Consider the following 21,109-nt stretch of genomic DNA (forward strand, 5'->3'; position numbering starts at 1 on the left):
TTAAAGAGGTCTCACCATCAGCACTTTTTGTAGGTATGGCTTCCACCCATTTAGTAACATAATCAACAGCAACAAGTATATGAGTGTTACCTTCTGAAGAGGGAAAAGGTCCCATGAAGTCAAATCCCCAACAATCGAACGGTTCAATAACAAGAGTATAATTCATAGGCATTTCATTGCGTCTAGAGATATTACCAACCCTTTGACATTCATCACAAGATAAGATAAACTTCATTGCATCTTTGAAGAGAGTTGGCCAATAAAAACCTGATTGTAGAACCTTTTGCGTGGTTCTATCTCCGGCGTGATCTCCTCCATAAGCACTACCATGCCATTTACTCAATATCTCTTGTTGTTCGTATTCGGGAACACATCTTCGCAGAATACCATCCACTCCTTCTTTATATAAGTGTGGGTCATCCCAGAAATAATGCCTCAAGTCATAAAAGAATTTCCTCCTTTGCTGGGCTGAAAAGGTTGGAGGCAAGTACTTGGAAACAATAAAGTTAGCATAATCAGCATACCAAGGACTGTCTCGCGAGCTCACCTTTATTACAGCCAATTGTTCATTTGGAAAACTATCATTAACAGGAACAGGATCATAAGCAATATTTTCCAATCTAGACAAATTATCAGCAACATGATTATCAGCACCTTTCCTATCTACAATATGTAAATCAAATTCTTGCAACAGAAGTACTCATCTAATAAGCCTTGGCTTAGCATCTTTCTTTTGCATAAGGTATCTGATTACAGCATGATCAGTATGAATAGTAACTTTTGAATCAACAATATAAGATCTAAACTTATCACAAGCAAAGACTACAGCTAACAATTCTTTTTCAGTAGTAGCATAATTTCTTTGAGCAGCATCAAGGGTTTTACTAGCATAATGAATAACATTCAATTTTTTATTTACTCGCTGTCCAAGAACAGCGCCTACAGCAAAATCACTAGCATCACACATAATTTCAAATGGTAAGTTCCAATCAGGAGGTTCAACTATAGGAGCAGTTGTTAAGGCTTTCTTTAGAGTTTCAAAAGCTTCTTTACAATCATCATCAAAAACAAAAGGTACATCTTTTTGAAGAAGATTAGTAAGAGGCTTTGAAATCTTGGAGAAGTCTTTAATAAACCTCCTATAAAACCCAGCATGACCAAGAACACTACGAATACCTTTAACATCCCTGGGATAGGGCATCTTCTCAATTGTTTCAACTTTAGCTCTATCAACTTCAATACCTCTCTCGGAAATTTTATGTCCCAATACAATTCCTTCATTAACCATAAAGTGGCATTTCTCCCAATTAAGAACAAGGTTAGTTTCTTCACATCTCTGCAAAACTTTATCGAGGTTCCGTAAGCAATTATCAAAAGAATTTCCATAGACAGAAAAATCATCCATGAATACCTCTACAATATTCTCGCAAAAGCCATGAAAAATAGCAAACATGCATCTTTGAAAAGTAGCAGGAGCATTACATAAACCAAAAGGCATACGTCTATAAGCATAAGTTCCATAGGAACAAGTGAAAGTGGTTTTCTCTTGATCCTTAGTTTTAACAGCAATTTGTGAAAATCCAGAATAACCATCAAGAAAGCAAAAATGAGTATTTTTGGATAACCTTTCTAACATTTGATCAATAAAAGGCAAAGGGTAATGATCTTTCTTAGTAACTTTATTAACTTTACGATAATCAATGCACATTCTATACCCTACAACTACTCTTTGAGGTATGAGCTCATCATTATCATTAGGCACAACAGTCATTCCTCCTTTCTTAGGAACACAATGGACAGGACTAACCCATCTACTATCAGCAATAGGATATATAATACCAGCTTCAAGAAGTCTTAATACCTCATTTCTTACCACATCCTTCATCTTAGGAATTAGACGACGCTGAGGTTCAACAACAGGCTTCGCATCATCTTCCATATTAATGGCGTGTTGGCAAATAGAGAGAGAAATCCCCTTCAAGTCATCAAGAGTGTAGCCAATAGCTCCTCGGTGTTTCTTCAATATTTCCAATAACCTTTCTTCTTTAAACTCTGAAAGCTTAGAACTAATAATAACAGGATATATTTTCTTATCATCAATATGAGCATATTTAAGATTATCAGGCAATGGTTTTAAATCAAAGACAGGATCTTCCTTTGGTGGTGGTGTTGTACCCAGATCTTCTACCGGTAAATCATGCTTAAGAATAGGTTGACGAAGGAAAATTTCATCAAGCTCATCTCTTTCTTCCCTAAAAACTTCACTCTCACTATTCTCCAAATGTTGCTGTAAAGGATTATTAGGAGCAAGAGCAATAGATGCACACTGTTCAACTCTAAAATCATTATTAGGAAAATCAGCTTTATAAGGGGTTTTGGTAAATTTAGAGAAGTTAAACTCATAAGATTCACCAGCAAATTTAGTCAAAATTTTCTCTTTCTTGCAATCTATAATAGCTCCACAAGTATTTAGAAAAGGTCTACCACAAATGATAGGACAATATTTACTAGCAGCAGAACCAAGTACCAAAAAGTCAGCAGGATATTTAATCTTACCACATAAAACTTTCACATCTCGAACGATACCAATTGGAGAGATAGTTTCTCTATTAGCCAGCCGAATAACCACATCAATATCTTCAAGTTCACAAGAACCAATTTCGTGCATAATCTCTGTGTAAAGCTCATAAGGAATAGCACTAATACTTGCACCAATATCACATAAACCATAATAACAATGATCTCCAATTCTAACAGATAACATAGGAACACTAGCTTTCTTACACTTATTAGGATGTGAAACAATATTAGAAGCATCTTCACAGAAAATAATATGACCATCCTCCACATTTTCAGTCACAAGATCTTTAACTATTGCAACAGCAGGTTCAACTTTTATTTGTTCTTCAGGTTCTATAGGTTTCTTTTCACTTTTATGAACCGCACTATTTATAACAGAGTACTCCTTCATTTTAGCAGGGAAAGGAGTTTTTTCAATATAAGCTTCAGGAATAACATGATCAACAGTTTCAACTACAACACATTTATTTATAGATGAATCAATTTTATATTTATACGGTTCATGATACTTATCAAAATTCTTCTTAGGCAATTCATAATGAGAGGCAAAAGCTTTATAAAGATTTGCAACAACTTGAGAATCAAGACCATAAGTAGCACTCATATTACGAAATTTATCAGTATCCATAAAAGCTTCAATGCATTTATAATCATAATTTATACCTGATTCTCTATCTTTGTCGTTCTCCCATCCTTCAGTATTTTCCTGGATCCGATTAAGAAGGTCCCTTTTAAACTCTTCCTTGTTGCGCGTAAATGATCCAGAACAAGAAGTATCCAGCAAGGTCTTGTCTTCAAAAGAAAGTCTTGCATAGAAATTGTCAATAATAACATTACCAGGAAGCTCATGAATGGGGCATTTGAGCATTAAAGACTTCAACCTCCCCCACGTTTGGGCAATACTCTCTCCATCATGAGGCCAAAAATTATATATGCGGTTCCGGTTTTTGTGAATTTCACTTGGAGGATAGAACTTAGAATAAAACCGGGGCACAATATCATTCCATTCAAGAGAATCCCCATTATCCAGTAATTTATACCAATGCGCCGCTTTACCAGACAACGATATAGAGAATAGTTTCTTCCTCACTTCATCCATAGCAATACCTGCACACTTGAATAAACCGCATAATTCATGTAAGAATAGTAAATGATCTCTAGGGTGGACAGTTCCATCCCCTGTATAACGGTTATCCACTACACGTTCAATAATGTTCATAGGTATTTTGTATGGTATCTCTTCCTCACCTGGCGCCTCATCCACTACCTTTGCAGTAGTAGTAGATTTTCCAAATAAAAATTCAAGAGAAGATCTCTCCATAATGAATTATGGCAGCAGGCAGAAATAAAATCAGCACAATCAGTAGAAATTTCCCTTACCAATTCCACTTACCAATAGCGCTTCACTCCCCGACAACGGCGCCAGAAAATAGTCTTGATGACCCACAAGTATAGGGGGTGTATCGTAGTATCTTCGATAAGTAAGAATGTCGATCCCAACGAGGAGCAGAAGGTGTTGACAAGCAGTTTCGATGAAGGATTCACTGTAAATGCTCACAGACAAGTATTCAGGGGGTTTTGATGTAACAGATGAATAAAGTACGAGTAAGTAAAGTGCGAGAGTAATAATTGCAGCGAGTGGCCCAATCCTTTTTAGCACAAAGGACAAGCCGGTTTGTTTACTTATAATGACCAAACGTTCTCGAGGACACACGAGATTTTAGTCTAGTGCTTTCGCTACATACGGCTAATTAATCTTCATTGTTTTGATAAGTGTTGTGTGGGTGAACCTATGCTAATGTACCGACCTTACTAGGACTAATACATACTTGTGATTATACCCCTTGCAAGCATCCGCAACTACAAGAAAGTAATTAAGATAAATCTAACCACAGCCTTAAACTCTGAGATCCTGCTATCCCTCCTGCATCGATATACCAACGGGGGCTCAGGTTTCTGTCACTCCGGCAACCCCGCAATTGGCAAACGAGTACAAGATGCATTCCCCTAGGCCCATAAAGGTGAAGTGTCGTGTAGTCGACGTTCACACGACACCACTAGAAGAATAACACCACAACTTAAATATCATAACATTAAATATTACTCAACCATACTTCACTACTAACATTTAGACTTCACCCATGTCCTCAAGAACTAAACGAACTACTCACGCGACATCATATGGAACATGATCAAAGGTGATATGATGATGAATAACAATCTGAACATAAACCTTGGTTCAACGGTTTCACTCAATAGCATCAATAACTAATAGAAATCAACACCAGGAGAGTTTCCCCTATCAAACAATCAAGATCAAACCCAAATTGTTACATCGGTGATGATGTGCAGCGGTGGAGGCGGCGGTGATGATGATGGAGATGATGATGATGGTGATGGAGATGATGTCCAACTCGATGGCGGTGACGATGGCGTCGATTTCCCCCTCCGGGAAGGAATTTCCCCGGCGGATCTCAGCCTGCCGGAGAGCTCTTTTCTCTCTGGTGTTCTCCGCCTCGCAGAGGCGGCTGTGACTCTTCGCGACCTATCCCCTGGAGCTTAGGTTTTCGGGACGAAGACGTTCGCGAAGAAAAGGAGGCGAGAGGGGGCTGTGGGCCCCCTCCTCACAGGGCGGCGCGGCCAGGCCTTGGGACGCTCCGGCCTATGAGGTGGGCCCACCTCGGGTCCCCTCGGCTCCCCCTTCTGGCTCCCTTCGTCATCTGGAAAAATAGGATTTTTCATATTATTTCCGTCAACTGTTGATCTTCCGAAATATTGCATTCTGACGGCGCTTTTTCCAGCAGAATCCTGACTCCGGTGCGCGATCCTCCAATAATCATGAATCATGCAAAATAAATAAAATAACATAAGTATTATCCCCAAATATGAAATATATCAATGAATAACAGCAAATTATGATATAAAATAGTGATGCGAATTGGACGTATCAACCGTCCTGCACAAAAAAACTCGGTGACCACCGCCGAGCCATGGTATGCAACGACCATGAGGCCCGAGGGCACCAGAGGTAGCGGCGGCGCACCAGCGCACCATCACCATCGACGAGGCCGTTGTCCTGCCGATGCGCACCTCCCTCACGGTGTGGAAGGTGAGAGCGGCAGGGGGGATCGGTACGCCAATCCCCCATCCTGGAGAACGACGCCGATCTCGTACCCTACATCTGCTCACAGCTGGCCTCTCTGCCGCCGTGGGATTAGGACAACTCACCCGGGACCTGGCGCAGGAGTACCTCCCCATGAAGGCGCAACTACGGGCACCTGACGACTCGGATGAATCATTGGGGCTCACCAAGGCGCTCCTCGGCGGACATGGCACCCTTCGACCTCGAGTACGACAAATGGTGGGCTACCACCGAGAGCGACACCATCATACACCTCGATAGATATGGCGACGAGTGGCTTCTCTTTGTCGTTCTGGGACGATGATGACCACCACCGCTAGCAAGACATGGCCGACAAGGCGGACAACAACGACCTCGGCTTCAGCCCCTTCCAGGGCTGGCGTCTCCCGTAGATTTATGTTTAGTTTAGTTTAGTTTAATTTCATTTTAACTTTTTTAAATAAACATAAATTTGAATAAAACTTTGAAGTTTGTTTAAATTTATTTGTTTATTTTTTGGGCGATTTCTTATCGGGGTCGTCAGTGTGGGGCGGCCCTCCCCAAATGGAGGAGAAGGTCTCGGTGGCTCGGCACCCCTAATAGGTCATTGTCGCCTACCGGTGCCTATTTGAGGGCGTCGGTTCCCATTTCTCTTATAAAGTATAGACCTTAATAAAATTAACCGCTTGGTTTAAATCTGGTATGCTTTTAGAGAAAAATCGTGCGGGCACCGTTTTGTAAGTTCCTTGGGTGCAGATTTCTTCTTTTTGTTTTTGAGAAAAGTGCAGATTTCTTTTTCTAATGCCTCTGTTGGGTCCAAAACAGAATCACCCTAGTAGTGAGCTATGATGGGCCTCTGACATCATCAGCTTCAGCTTCAGCTTCCATCCATGGCGCCCTCCGCTCTGCTCCGCGCCGCCGCCCTCCGTCGCCGCGCCCGCATCGCCGCGGCTCTCCCGGCCATCTCCTCGCTCATCCACTCCTCTACACCTCCTCCCTCTCCCTCTACCTATCCCAACCCCGCTGCCCGGTGCCACCTGATCACCCTAAGCCGCCGCCCATGCCAGCACCCGCCCTCCCCCACCTCAGCCTCTGCGGCGGCGTCCTCCTACTACGTCAACAAGATCCTGCTACCGACCAGCTTCTCGCACCCGCTCTCGACCTCCTCCCGGTCCAAGGACACGGACACGGACAAGAAGGGCATCCTCCCGCCGCCGCCGGTGTCGTGGGTGGAGAGGTTGCTCCCGGAGGCGGCGCGCCCGTACGCGATGCTCGCGCGCCTCGACAAGCCCATCGGCACCTGGCTCCTCGCTTGGCCCTGCATGTGGTATGCTTGCTTCTACCGCCATTGCCAGCTCTGAACACCATCCCTGAGCAGGATCAGCTCACTAGAGGCTAGATGGGAATATGAGCTCACATTTGCAGATTTACTGCACGCAGAGACGAATTATAGGTTCAACCATTGTTTAAAATTTGAGTTCATGCTCAATCTGGGGGTTTGAGGCTCAATCTCTGAGTCCATGTTTACCAGCAACAGATAAAAACCATCTAAACGATTCATGACTCAAACATGCTACTGCTTTATGGGTTTGTTCACAGCTTCATAGGTGCCATTTTGTTTTTGTTACAGTCCCACAAACCGCTATAGACATGTTGGCATGGTTATCTGATATTAAGCTGACATTGCATCTTCTCATCCTGAGTTGAAGAGCTCCTATAACCCTCCCTGGCTTCGCAGGTCAATCACAATAGCAGCAATGCCGGGCGAGCTCCCTGACTTGAAAATGCTGGCACTCTTCGGATGTGGAGCTGTCCTCCTAAGGGGCGCTGGTTGCACCGTGAATGATCTGCTCGATCGCCACATCGATAACAAGGTGATTTTTTCCCCTGTAGTTTGTTTGTTCTGGTTGCAGACAATGAGACAGCACCACATGCTTTGTGTGAAACTGCCTTTCAGAATTTTTTTTTTTAAACATAAGGCCAAAGGCCCAGCTTTAAATTAATAAAGCGGTAGGAGTCGATACAACACACGCCACATAACAGAGACCTCCAAATACAAGTGCTGCCATACAAGTACCCAAGTCTGAAACACATATGAAAGAAAACTGCTAGAGAGTGGCGAGTAGCGGCGCGCAGGAAGAAAACGTCAATCCACCCAGGATGTCGATGTCGTCAGCGTCCTCCGGCCCTGATCCTCGCGTGTAGCCTCCTAACCTCGTCCAGTGCCACGTCCAGCAGTGGGCGGTCCTTCCGTCTGACCAGTACCCTCCAGCTCTGCATGTAGATAGACATTTTGAAGATAGCATCAGCCGGGTTGGATATCAGGGAGCCTTCAATAGCAAGCTTGTTGCGGATGTTCCAAAGCGCCCAACTCTGGGCAGCGAAGGTGTACCAAGCTATCCTACGAAGTCTACCCGTCAAGCCGTTGGCAATGGCTACAAAGTCCGCAGCCCCTGCTGGGTCCCAAGAGCAGGCAAGTAGATCCCTAATCCCTGCCCACATAAATCTCGCGATGTGACAAGTGAAGAAGATATGATCGCAAGTTTCCCATTCCCCACAAAGGGCGCATCGCCCATCCGATGGCCCGTTCCGTTTGAGCAATTGGTCCCCGGAGGGAAGCCTACCACGGATTAGTTGCCATAAGAACACCCTGATCTTCGGCGGAACCCTCGTGCGCCAAATCTCTTTAAAGTGGGTAATCGTCCCCCCTCGGGACATCTTGGAGTACAACGAGTTGGTGGAGTACTCCCCGGATGGTTCCAGAGCCCAGCGGATTACGTCCTCGCCATCTGAAGCAGGCGAGAGGTCAAAAATCCTGCAGAGATTGTCCCATTCGACTCGCTCGGCTAAGCCGAAGGTGCGACGGAACCTTATCCGCCAACCCTCGTTGGTCCTGACCCCCTGGACAGTAGCAAAGTGATTGTCGCAGCAAGCAAACAACCGCAGAAAGGTGAAGCGAAGGGGCCCATTACCCGTCCACCAGTCCAGCCAGAAGTAGGTTCGATGCCCATTGTGAACCTGGTGCTTAGCACCCAATTTAAAGTACCATTTGATCTTTTGAATGGCGTTCCAGAATTGAGATCCTTTGGTCGGAACCGCCGGGGAAAATAGATCATGGTCTCCCAGGTACTTGGCCCTAAGAAGGTCTGCCCACAGGCCTTCAGCGTTCTGATAGATCTTCCAGATCCACTTTACCATCAAGGCGATATTCATGGACTTGGTGTTGAGGATACCCAACCCTCCAAACGCCCGGGGTTTGCACACCGTAGCCCAGTCCACCATATGGTACTTGCGTTTGGCCCCCACTCCCTCCCAAAAGAAGCGGGACCTGTGCTTGTCCATGGCTGCGTGAGTCGTGTCATGAAGCAAATAGAGACCCATGGCAAACAACGGGAGGCTGGAGAGGCAGGAGTTGGTAAGCTCAAGCCTCCCAGCCGACGCCAAGAAAAGGCCCTGCCAAGGCTCAACCCGGTGGCCAACCTTCTCGGTGAGGAAGTGCCAGTCCGCGACTGAGAGGCGGCGGTCACTAACCGGTAGGCCAAGGTAGTGAAACGGCAAGCTCCCGAGCTTGCAGTTAAGGGAGTCAGCCACCCTCTGACGCTCCCTGTCCGTGACCCCTGTCACAATCACTTCGCTCTTCGCGAAGTTGATCTTAAGTCCCGACATGTTCTCAAAACAGAGAAGCAGGAACTTAAGATTGGCGAGCCCCACCTCGGAGGGTTCCAGCAGAATCAGGGTGTCGTCTGCGTATTGGAGGTGCGTGATCCTGCCCGAGATGAGGTGGGACACCACACCCTTGAGGTGCCCCGCCTCGGAGGCCCTGGCAATGATAGCCGCAAGCGAGTCCACCATGAAGTCGAACAGGATCGGTGATAGCGGGTCGCCTTGCCGCACACCACGAGCGTTCCTGAAGTTCTCCCCGATGACACCATTAACGTTGACCGCAGTCTGGCCACCCGAGACCAGCTGCATCAAGCGGTGGACAATCATGGGAGAGAAGCCCTTCCTCAACAGCACTTCTCTCAGGAAGTCCCAACTTACCCGATCGAAGGCTTTCTCAAAGTCTAGTTTGAGGAGAAGGCCCTTGAGCTTCTTGACTCTCAGCTCATGGGCGATCTCATGCAGGGCGAGCACACCCTCTTGCAGGCCTCTGCCCCTGATGAAGGCCGATTGACTACGGTCTATGGTCTTATGCGCAAGAGGTGCAAGACGGGTAGCGTAAGCCTTGGCAACGAATTTAAAGATAACGTTTATGAGAGCGATAGGCCTAAACTGCTTGATAGTGTCAGCTCCCTGGATTTTCGGGATGAGGGATATGACTCCAAAATTAAGGCGCGCAATGTCGACCCTCCCTAGGGCGAAGTCATTGAGGATCTGGAGAATGGGGGATTTAAGGATATCCCAGAACTTCTTGAAGAAGAAGACCGGTAGCCCGTCTGGGCCAGGGGCCGAGTCGGGTTTCATGCCCTCCAGAACCTCATCCAGCTCTTCAGGGGTAAAGGTAAGCTCCAGACCCCTATTCTCCTCGTCGGAGATTCTCTTGGCAGCCGGCCAAAGGTCCTGGGCAAGGGAGAAGACCCTCTCCTCCCCCTCGGCACCCATCAAGCCTTGGTAAAACTGGTAAACATGTCCCATCATCTCTTGCTGGTCAGAAATCTCCCCAGTTTCCGTCAGCAGTCGAGGAATAAGACACTTCCTGCGCCTCCCATTGGCGAAGGCATGGAAGAATGCTGTGCAGGAGTCCCCTTTAAGGGTCCATTGCAGCCTACTGCGTTGTCGCCAGTAATCTTCTTCCGCGCCATCCAGCTGGACGATCTGGTCCTCCAGGAAATAGCGGAGGGCCCAACCCTCCTCATCGAGACCAGACGAGTCAGCGAGCTCGTCAAGCTCCTTAACCTGGGAGAGGAGGTTATCCCGAGCCTCCCTCCGCAGTTTGCCAAGATTGGCCCCCCAACCCTGCAGATGTTGGCGAAGGCATCTCGCGATGCATTGCCAAAGATCAATGCTGCATCGGTGGGGTCCCAACTCTCGGATACAGAAGGTCAGCTTATCCTTGACCATTTGTTCAAAACCGGCTACCCTAAGCCACCAAGATTGGAAGAAAAACCTCGCGGGCCGGCGAATCCCCTGTTCGCCGTCATCCAAGAGGAGGGGACAGTGGTCAGAGCCCACACGGGTGACCGCCGACAGAGAGCACAGAGGGAAGAGCGTCTCCCACGACGGCGAGACGAAAACCCTATCAAGGACCGAGCGGATAGGGGAAAGCTGCTTATTGGTCCAAGTGAACCTAGCCCCGGTTCGATTGAGCTCACGGAGGGAGAGGGAGGCAATAGTGTCGTTGAACAGGCGCACCCGAGGCCAGTTGACATTAGCATTGCTCTTATCCCTAGGTCCGTGAATGAGATTGAAGTCGCCCCCCACAATGAGGGGAAACCTACAGTTACCCACCTCAGCAGACAGCTCCTCCAGGAACTCCCTAGTCCTGGAGTGATCAGCCGGGCCATAGACCAGAATGCAGGTCCATTTGACCCTTCGGCTACGATGGAAAAGGTCGGCGCTGATGAAGAACCTCCCTTTCCGCCAGGTCCCAACCTCAAAGCAGGCATCACGAAACCCCAGGAGCATCCCCCCGGATTGTCCTGTGGCCGGCAACCAGTTCCAGCAGAACTGGCCGCCGCACTCGAGGCTCCGCAGCTCCGAGTCCGTGAAGTCCTGTCTGACCGTCTCCTGTAGGCCAAGAATGTCAACCCTGTCGCGTTGCACATAATCACGAAGCTGGGTACGACGCCCTTGTCCCCCAAAGCCTCGCAGGTTGTAGATTAGGGCCCTCATTTAGGAGCACGCTTCTTGTACTGTCTCTTGGAGACAGCGAGCACAGGAGCCTTAGTACACTTCCTTCGTGGACGTGAACGCAAGGGACCGGACCCTTCCGAAGCCCCCGCGATGGCAGCCGGAGACGTGGGAGCTGGCTCCGGGGCCCCTGCCCCGGCCGGGTGCGATGGAGCTTTATCGGCCCCCGCGGTAGAAGCGGGAGGTTCAGCCACCGCCTCACCCCCCGCCTGCTCCTCCCTTGGAGCATCCACCGTGGACTTGGCCGCCGCAGCCTCCCGCTCCAGACGTCGCGCAGTCTCGGCGAGAGCGGCTTGGACCCTCTCCTTTGCCCTAATAACGGAGAGGGCCTCGCCCGAGTTGCCCACCCTAGGAGAGAACACCATACAGCTATCGCGAACGACCGAAGATAAATGCGCATCAGAGAGGAGGTCAAGGATGACGAAATTGTTACCTTTGTCCTTGGTGATGATGTTGTCGGCCTTGCCCTCCGGGTTCTTCTCAGCCGTGCGCCGCTGGGCGCGGAGGAGCGCAGAGGTGCCAGCCGCCGCTCCTTGGGACCTCGAGCTCTTCCTCACAGTCGTTGACGCCCGCTTGGAATAGACGGCCTTGGAGCGGCGGGCCTGCGCCACGGGGGTCACCTCGGACAGATCCTTGAGGAGGTCGCCATGTCCATCAGCCTCGGAGCGCCGCGGCAGCTCTCCTCCCTCGTCCTCAGAGGCGTCCACCACCTCAACATCATCCACGAGGCCAGGGCTCGCGGGCAGCGAGAGCTTGGCCAGCTTGGCCGGCGGGCCCTCCGCCAGTTGGTTGTCCTCCACCAAAGAAGGCGCCGGGTCGGTGATCTGAGAGTCAAGATCAGCCGAGTCGAGGGAGTCATCGGCAAGGAGGCGGGACCCCTCCGCCGCACTTGCCGGCGCCACGAGATGCACAACCATTTTGTGCCTTGCCGGTTCCGTGATGGTGAGGGAGGGGAGGAACTCCGCAGCCGCGCCGATGTTGGAGCCGTACTCATCAAACGGAGCAGCCGTGAGGGCGAGGGAAGAGGAAGTCGGCAGCCCCTGCATGCCATGCGACAACACCGGCGGGTTGGAGCTTGAGGGGCCGGATGCCCCTCCCTTGTCTTTCGCCGCTTCTTTGTTCTTGTCTTGGCTGCGACGGTGTTTGTTCCATTCGCTATCGGATGGGATATCATCGGAGTCCTCGTCGTCAAGATTGTTGTTTGGTGGCGGTGGAGGGCCCCCTGACCCCGCACCCGAAGACCCACAAGGCGGAGCCTCCGCTTGAACTCCGACAATGAAGCCCTCTCCATTGACGAAGACTTGGACCGAGCCCTTGATGCGGTCAGGATAGCGACAGTTGAAGCGCATGCGTATCGGCTCACGGTCGCGCTTCTGGATAGAGAGCTCGTCAACGTCGAACGGCCTCCCAATCATGGTGAAAGCCGCCATAAGGCGGTCCCTGGTCATGAGGTCCTCCGGGACCCCCGACAGGCGCACCCAGACCGAGGGGAGGACCAGACTCGGCTTGGGGGCCAGGAAGGCCTCGCGGATCTCAGTATCCGTCTTGCTGAGAGGGAGGTGGAGCTTCCCGCTCCCGGTGCTGAGCTTCAAGGTCTGGCGAGTGGGGAAGACAATGGAGAACTCAGAGTCCGAGAGGCGCTGCACTTGCCAGTCCCATAGCTCATCTACCAGATGTTTCAGCTCATCAGAGAGCTGGGTCTCAGACAACGGCGTCGAGCAGAACTTGATGATGGCGGCGTAGACATTCCCATTGCCTATCCCCCCACGCAGCGGCTCGACGTCGATGTTGTAGAAGCCACCACCATTGATAGCGTGGCCCATAGTTTGGAGCATGAGACCCTTCCCACGCGACGGGCAGCTCGCCGAGGAGTGGCCCTCTCCGCTGCAGATGACGCACAGGGGGTCGAAGGTGCAGTCAGACTGAAAATGACCCTCCCTGCCGCACTTGAAGCATTCTCCCGCCGTCGGCGCCCCTGTCCGAGGTGGGTTTTGCTTCGCCTTACCCTTTGACTGCTGCTGGCCACCCTCCCCGGGGGCCTTCTTGGTCTTGTTCTTGGGCTGAGCGCGTTGACCCTGCGCCGCGCGGTCTCCCTGACCAGCAGCGCCGGAGCGATCAGCGCCACCCCTCGCCGGGGCACCGTCAGCGCGACGGTTCGCCAACGCCTCCTCGCGCCGGCGTTGCTCCTCCCACCAGGGAGGCGGAGGGCCGTAGTCGAAGCCGCGGCCGCGCTCCTGGTCACGGAAGTCATCCTGGAAGCCGCCGCCGGCGTCGGAGCGACCGCCGCCCTCCAGGAACCGGGAGCCCCCTCGTAGCGGCCGCCGCCGCCCTCCTGGCGCCCGCCGCCATCGTAGCGACCTCCGCCACCACCGTCTTGGCGAGCACCACCATCTTGACGCGCCACCTGCCGCCCGCCGTCGTGGCGCCGGCCGCCGCCCCCGCTGCCCACCTCACCATCCCTCCTGTCGTCGAAGCGCCGTTTCCGCCCGTCGTCGAAGCCGCCCGCCATGAGCGCCGCCGCAAAGGAGCGAGAGAGCGGCGGGGAGGCAGGAATCGGACGGAGGAGGCGGTGTCGCGGCGTGTAGGGGTCGGAGAGCCTGTGTCTCACTTCCTTGGATCTAGCAGGAAACCCTAGTGAGGGATCGGTGCCACCCTTAGGCATCCAGAGCCAGGTGTAGCGGCGCAGCTGGGCTGGGCCAGGCCGTGGCAGAGTCAAGATGGGCCAGACAGGCTCAGGGCCCAAGGCCAGGATGGTGCCTCCTTCCAGGCCCGTGGGCGTGGAGACAACAGCATCAGCGGCCTGGCTGGCCCAGATACGGCCCACATCTTCGTCTTCCCCGCCCGGCAGATTCAAACGCACTGGATCTCCCAGATCCAGATCACGGCGAGCCTCGTTGACCGTCGGCGAAGAGCCCCAGCGGGAGCAGCCAACCACCGTCGCACACCGCGGGGCGCCACCAGGAACCAGGTCAGGCCACTCCACCGGAGCAACCAACGCGGAAGTAGGGCGACCCAGCTCCGCAGATGCAGAGGACGACGAGCGCGGCCGAGCCGAGTCCCGTGGGCGTCGGAGCCGCGGCGGCGCCGTCGGAGCAGAGCTACAGAACCTCGAGCCCTTGCCGCCCGGGGCGAAGGACGAACGGCGGCGCACGGACTGCGAGGAGCCCCCAAGCTCCTGAGCCCGTCGAATGAAGCCGCCCAGGGTGCTGGTGGCCGGCCGCCGCCGCCGGAGGGCTTCAAGGTCAGAGTCCTCCTCATCTCCCTCCGAGGCGTCGGAAGCAGAGACCGCCTCCCCCTCCACATCAGACGAACCCGACAGATCCCAAAACTTACCTTGTTGAAGCGCAGCGCCGGAGGAGGTCGCCGCAGACGGCGCCACATGGTCCGGCTCCTCCCGCCCGGAGGGAGCATCGACGTCGCCCTCCCGAGCCGCGCCGCCGCGCGTGCCGCCGACGTCCGCTGCGCCAACGCCGCCTGCCCGAGACGCGCCGCCACGCGCATCGCCCGCGTCCGCCCGCGTCCGCCCGCTCCTCAGACATTTTCGTGTCAAACTGCACCCCACCTGGCCACCTGGGGAGCCTCGATGGCGACGGCCGGCCAGAATGTCGGAGTCCCTTTCAGAATTTTGTGAGCGTGAATACAAATAAAAGGGTCAACTGCAATTTAGATGAGTTAGTGCTTACCTGTTGAACCAAGAATGTAGCAAAATTAAGTATCCAATGTCATGACCTTAGTGTTAGTAGCTGGCTAGCAGCTAAAACAAACAACTTAGTGAAAACATGCAAATTACGTCACTCTAGTGGATCATGCAATGAAGTGATGATGGGTATGTTCCTTGTGTAGGTTGAGCGCACCAAAAGCAGGCCTTTCGCATCAGGTGTTCTAACCCCTTCTCAGGGAGTGTGCTTCCTAGGATGCCAGCTGTTGCTAGGATTGGGCATTCTTCTCCAACTGAACAATTTTAGGTAGCTTTCGTTTTACTTCTTTGTGTGACTTGTCTTGGATTCTCCAGTGTCCAGTCAAACCAAACTGTATATTAATTGACATTTTGTAGAATACATGTCTGTTGATCTATTTTAAAATATTAATTTCCACAAGCTCCAAAGGAATGACAGCTTGTCAGATGCATTCTGCTTCTAGCTAGTAATAATATCCTCTAAGTTTGTCTCGTTTGTCTATGTAGCCGTGTTCTTGGTGCATCTTCTCTTCTTTTGGTGTTTTCTTATCCCCTGATGAAGAGGTTCACATTTTGGGTATGTAATACACACATGCAAGGTTTGTAGTACCATAATCATTCTTACAGAGAGTGATCATTAAAACTACTTCTGTTGCATTTTTTAACAGCCTCAGGCATATCTTGGCTTGACCTTCAACTGGGGGGCTTTGTTAGGATGGGCTGCTATCAAAGAGAGCCTAGATCCTGCAGTCATCCTTCCTCTGTATACTGCTGGTATATGCTGGACATTGGTATACGATACCATATATGCACATCAGGTATTTTTTAACTAGTGCTGCCCTTTTATATCTAGACTGAGCAATCATCTTATCGGATTGTCATGGTTTCTTATGATTGTATCTGAATACATGTCAGGACAAAGAAGATGACCTCAAAGTAGGTGTTAAGTCCACAGCATTAAGGTTTGGAGATTCAACCAAGCAATGGATCAGTGCCTTCGGCGCTGCATCAATTGGTGGCTTAGCACTCAGTGGCTACAATGCTGAACTTGGTTGGTGCTCATTACCATAATGTCATATTCTATGAAAATTACAGTGTTTTCAAATAATATATATTGACTACTTTAACCATGTTTGACAGGTTGGCCCTACTACCCTCTTCTGACAGCTGCAGCTGCACAGTTGGCATGGAAGATTTCAATTGTTGACTTGTCTGACCGTGCAGATTGCAACAGAAAGTATGTTTTTTTACATTGAGATCATGGAGATCTAGATGACATTATCTCTTTGTTTGTTTGTTGCACTGTTATGAAATTATTGAACTAATTTTATGTAATTCCTACTCTGCAGATTTGTATCAAACAAGTGGTTTGGAGCACTGGTATTCAGTGGAATTTTGTTTGGGCGACTTGCATCATGATAGATACAATCAGGCGTCATGCGCCACTATGTTCTATTCTATAGAATTTTATAGTTCTGATTGAAGCAGTACATGGTTTGTGACTAGTACGAGAAAGGCCAAACAGATTGTTTTAACCATGTGACGCACTATATTCAGTGTACTGCAGATAAAATTCTGTAAGTTCTTTCTCTCTCATTACTTACACTTTTCTCAGTTTCGTCTCTACTGAATACTAAAGGCATACCCTGATGATAAGTTTGCTGCTGTAGCAGGTTATGTCTTGACAGTCTTTTTAGGTAGTTGTTTTACTTGGTAAATGAAGACTGGGCCATTAGACCATGTACAACGCAGGTGCTTAAGAAAAAAAAATTCTTGCCATGTCGGCTCTTGCAGAAAGACAGAGAGTGCCTAGTTTGGCTTTGACACCTCGTCGTGCTAAAGAAAGTAACTGCTTTTTTTTTAAGTACTGTCTTTCTACATCCCGTGAGACCAGCGGCAAAGTTGGACTGACCTGACCATTGCATTATCACGGGAAGCTGCTGTTCCTGCAAGTAGCCTCCAGGATTTCAAGATGACTTCATAATATTGATACAAGGCGCCACGATGGGCAATGAACTGAGAGGACGAAGAAGGCCGCCGCTAGGAGATCCTGGCGGAGGTGTGGGCGATGGACATACTTGTACAAATTGCGCCAATTTCCAAGACAGAAATGCATCGGAAACAGCTAGTTTGGAACTCTCATCTAGTGACCCTTGTCTGCTCTTGTCGCTGTGGCATCGAGAATAGCCAATTATAGCCAGAGGAACGCTCTAGCTCCAGCAACATGTAATCAAGAGAGATGCAGCCTTATTTGGTCTGGCACATCTTTATTCTTGATGCTCTGTCTGGTCCCTTTATCTTATCAGTACATTCAAGAGAGAGGCAGCCTTACTTGGTCAGGCACATCTTTATATAACCATTATGCCATGCTATTTTTGTCTTTGGATTTATAAGGAACCAAGCATTTGTCACTTCGCCTCTGCTATTTACCCCCTTTTCCATCCCTATTCAGTCAATAACTTGGCTCTCCCCTCTAATCTTGGTTTGATCATTTGCAGCTCTTGGTTATTCTTCTCACTTGTTTTGTACTTTCTGTCTCCTGGGATAATGATTTGTTACTTCTGTTTTTGGCACAATCCAAGATATTCTGATGAAAAGTTTTGCCTGGGCACTCCTATGCGGTGTTCCCCATTATGCTCTGAAGGATAAAAGGACAAACCAGGGATCAAGGGATATTGTACCCAACTCTGTAATGTAGTTATTTCTATTCTGCGTTGTTGAATCGTCGGTTTGTGTTGATCAACTTAACATGCTGTAAGGCGCTAAGATCGGTTTACGTGGATCCTGTATTTTACAGCAAAACTGTATTTCCATGTAATGCAGCTGCTATAGTCCAATGTCTGTTTACCTTCACTTATTTCTGGCATTAAAGCGATCAAAGCGGCGAGTATTACTCCCTTTACTTATTGTTTATCTGCTCTCTAGTAGCGTAATGTCTGGCATTGCTCTAGCTTTATGGTGCCATCGATATCTTCAGATCATGTCGAAAAGAGATCCATGATACATTGATGCGTTTCTCAGACAGAAAGAGATTTATTAGGTGATAGAGAGGCAGAGTGTTCAGTTAACTTATCAACTAATTTTACGTGTTATTTGGATTGGGCCGCACCTGCATAGAAGGAAGGGTGTTCAATTCTTTGGAAATTCATCTACTACTTCGAGATGTGGATTGGTTGGTTGAAATCGTGTTCACAAGACAGAAATTAAATAAAAATAGTACGTACGTGTTCATGATGCACCTGCATCTAACAAGTTGTCCTAGTTTGCATAGGAAATGCAGTGCAAAGAAATCCTAGAAAAATCACTTATGATTAAATCCGACAAACCGTACCGCTCATTGAAAAGATTCTAAAGAATTATCTTTTGAACCTCTTATAAAAACCTGATGAAATATGCCCTACATGTCCGGAGGAAAGCACCACGTGGGAAGATAAATGCTGCCCCGAACATAGTATCCTAGGGATGGGATCCGGTCCAAGTCACCGCAGCCGTCGCCTACGCTTTGCTCATCCATGAAGTACATTGTGCCAGCATCAACGGACCTAGTCACACACGGCTTATATTCCTCTTCTTCTTCTCGTAGGCAGTAATGGCTCGTGTAGTAGATGTGGTTTCCCTCTACGCCACCACGACCACCTGCGGGCACATCCACCGCCTTGGATGAGCACCTTGGCCCCAAAAACAAGGCATGGGAACCCAAGCTATGCACCTCCGACCACTTATAAATGTGTGTATCGTCGGTACTAGTAGTGTCTACGAGCTCATACACCCTCAAATAAGGTTTGCCGGTTTGCTTCGACCATATGGCCTTCACCGCCATTGCGAGATTGCCACGCAGCTCGAATAGGTAGGTAGAGAATTCACTGACTCTCTTGCCCGTGGATTTCGGGCCGTCGCGCTTTTGGACGGCCAACCGACGGGCAGCCGTGACCACGGGTGCGCCATTGTCATCCACACCAATGTCGAGCCTGAGTAGGCATTCGCTGAAGCGCGTTAGGCCGTAGAGCTTCCCACGGTAGAACATGATGTCCGCGATGCCCTCCTTGTCGTGTCCCTGGATCTTCCTCCAACCGTCTGGGCAGCCGAGCCTCCGCAACGCGATGTAGAACTTGGAATCGGTTTCCATCAGATTTTCTGTTGCCATTGCGGCGAGGATGCAGCTGCTGGAGGTAGGGGCCTCGGAGAAGATGATTTTCCATATGACTGGGGATGGGGAGGCCCCTGGACATGAAACCCCCTCGTGCTTCTCGGATAGCGTCAGCTCAGTGCCGGAGAAGACGTTGACGATCACGCTCGGGCATGGTTTCGGGGTCGGCCTTACGGCGATCCAGCCTCCGTCGTAGGACCCGTGGTACCAGATGGAGTTGGTGAGGCTGCGTGGGAGAGGGACTCGCACCACGCTGTCGTCCTCGGGGCAGTAGAGGCTCCTCGGCGTCGCCGTCGTCCAGTCGCTCGGTGAGATGAGCAGCAGCGGGAGAGCCGGCGGCGCAGGGAGCAGCGACACGGCGGCGCGCCAGGTCTTGCAGACGGCGGCAAGTCGGACTCCGATAGAAAGAGAGTTGACCTTGGAGCGGACGATGCCGAGAAGCTCGTGGGGAAGGTCGGACCACTGCACCGCCGACGGCGCGCTCCGTTGCATGCTGCCGTACGTCGCCGGTTGATCAGTTGATGAATTCAGGTCGGATGTATTTTTCTTTCGGAAGATGAGAGTGCCAAGGTCAGATCCGAAGAAATCTAAAATCCTAGCACGCCAACGATACGAGGAGGAAGGCGTACATATACAGCAGGCGCTCCCGTAGCGGAACAAATCTCTAAACGGATTCTGACGATTAAAAAACCCAACCCAATATTCCCTCTTATAACATTTCCTACCGTAAATAAAAATCAAAACCAAAATACTCCACCGTCCATAAAAGGATGTCTTAAGTTTTACTAAATTCGGATGTATCTAGACCCGATTTAGTATATAGATACATTTAAATTTTAACAAAATTGAGACATCCTTTTATATACGAAGGAAGTATCATTCATTGTTACGAGGTAGGTCAACTAAAACGAACGAAAGCTCGTTCTGACATTACTTAGCCATGTGATGATGGCCGCAGTCATTCTGGCAATACCTCGCTGCATCGACAACAGAGTTTGATGGCAACTGATGGATCGATCGAAGGCCCAGGCACTCCCTACCGCGGCCACCACGAGTCAATGCAAGGACGGAGTGCTCGTGCCTTGAGCTACGTACCAGGTTGTTCCCATGTTATTCTGGTCTGGCAAATTAATTAGCTCGAGTAAGACCACGGCAACACCAATTATACACAATTTTATAGACTGATTGTTGGAAATACAAGGCCTGATTTTGCCCCTCAACATCAGGAAGGCAAACACGGTGGCTAATTGCTTGTCGTGTCACTAGTAGAAAAACGGTCATCTATACCGGTTCCAGAGGGCCATTCGTACCGGTTTTGCAACCGGTACAAATTATTCGGCACTAAAGCCCCCCCCCCTTTCGTACCGGTTGCTTACGAACCGGTATAAAACGGGCCTCCACGTGGGCCACCAGGAGAGCTCAGGGCTGAGGATCTTTGGTACCGGTTGGTAATACGAACCGGTACCAAAGGTTCCCCCCGCGGCAGGGAATTTTCCCAAATCTCTGCCGCGGCAGAGAATTGGCTTTTTAGGGTTTCGGAGAGGTTTAGGGATATCGGTTTGATTCATATCGCGTCGATGCACCAGAAACGCGTTTGGGTTTAGGTAGTACATGAAGATCAAGATGATGCATAGCAAGTTGGTGCATATAATATAACACACATGTTATTGCATGAGATCGCAAATTAAGTAGCACTATGCATGAAGATCGATCTTCATGCATAGTGGTGCTCTCC

The 21,109-nt window shown here is 49.7% G+C and overlaps 2 protein-coding genes across 5 annotated transcripts; one reads left to right on the forward strand and one right to left on the reverse strand.

The window, feature by feature from the left end:
- Window positions 1-6,515: 6,515 nt before the first annotated feature.
- LOC127340764 (4-hydroxybenzoate polyprenyltransferase, mitochondrial) lies at window positions 6,516-18,045 on the forward strand. Of its 4 annotated transcripts, none has more exons than XR_007874860.2 (9): window positions 6,516-7,028; window positions 7,440-7,575; window positions 15,395-15,516; window positions 15,735-15,804; window positions 15,896-16,045; window positions 16,143-16,278; window positions 16,368-16,464; window positions 16,577-16,804; window positions 16,885-18,045. XR_007874860.2 is itself a non-coding variant. In XM_051366512.2 (8 exons), exons 1-8 carry the CDS (start codon window positions 6,592-6,594, stop codon window positions 16,644-16,646), a joined length of 1,218 nt encoding a protein of 405 aa, XP_051222472.1. In that variant the 5' UTR covers window positions 6,516-6,591; the 3' UTR covers window positions 16,647-18,045. The 4 variants fall into 4 exon arrangements, 1 of the variants encoding a protein (XP_051222472.1); XR_007874859.2 differs by having other exon boundaries at window positions 16,898-18,044; XR_007874861.2 differs by having other exon boundaries at window positions 16,901-18,044.
- Window positions 18,046-18,624: 579 nt separating this feature from the next.
- On the reverse strand, window positions 18,625-19,866 carry LOC127339083 (F-box protein At2g26160-like). The gene has a single exon (XM_051364980.1). The coding sequence runs from the start codon at window positions 19,864-19,866 to the stop codon at window positions 18,625-18,627; it is 1,242 nt and encodes a 413-aa protein (XP_051220940.1).
- Window positions 19,867-21,109: the final 1,243 nt, after the last annotated feature.

This window comes from Lolium perenne, chromosome 3, assembly GCF_019359855.2.
Source record: "Lolium perenne isolate Kyuss_39 chromosome 3, Kyuss_2.0, whole genome shotgun sequence".
In the NCBI taxonomy this organism is placed as follows: Eukaryota; Viridiplantae; Streptophyta; class Magnoliopsida; order Poales; family Poaceae; genus Lolium; species Lolium perenne.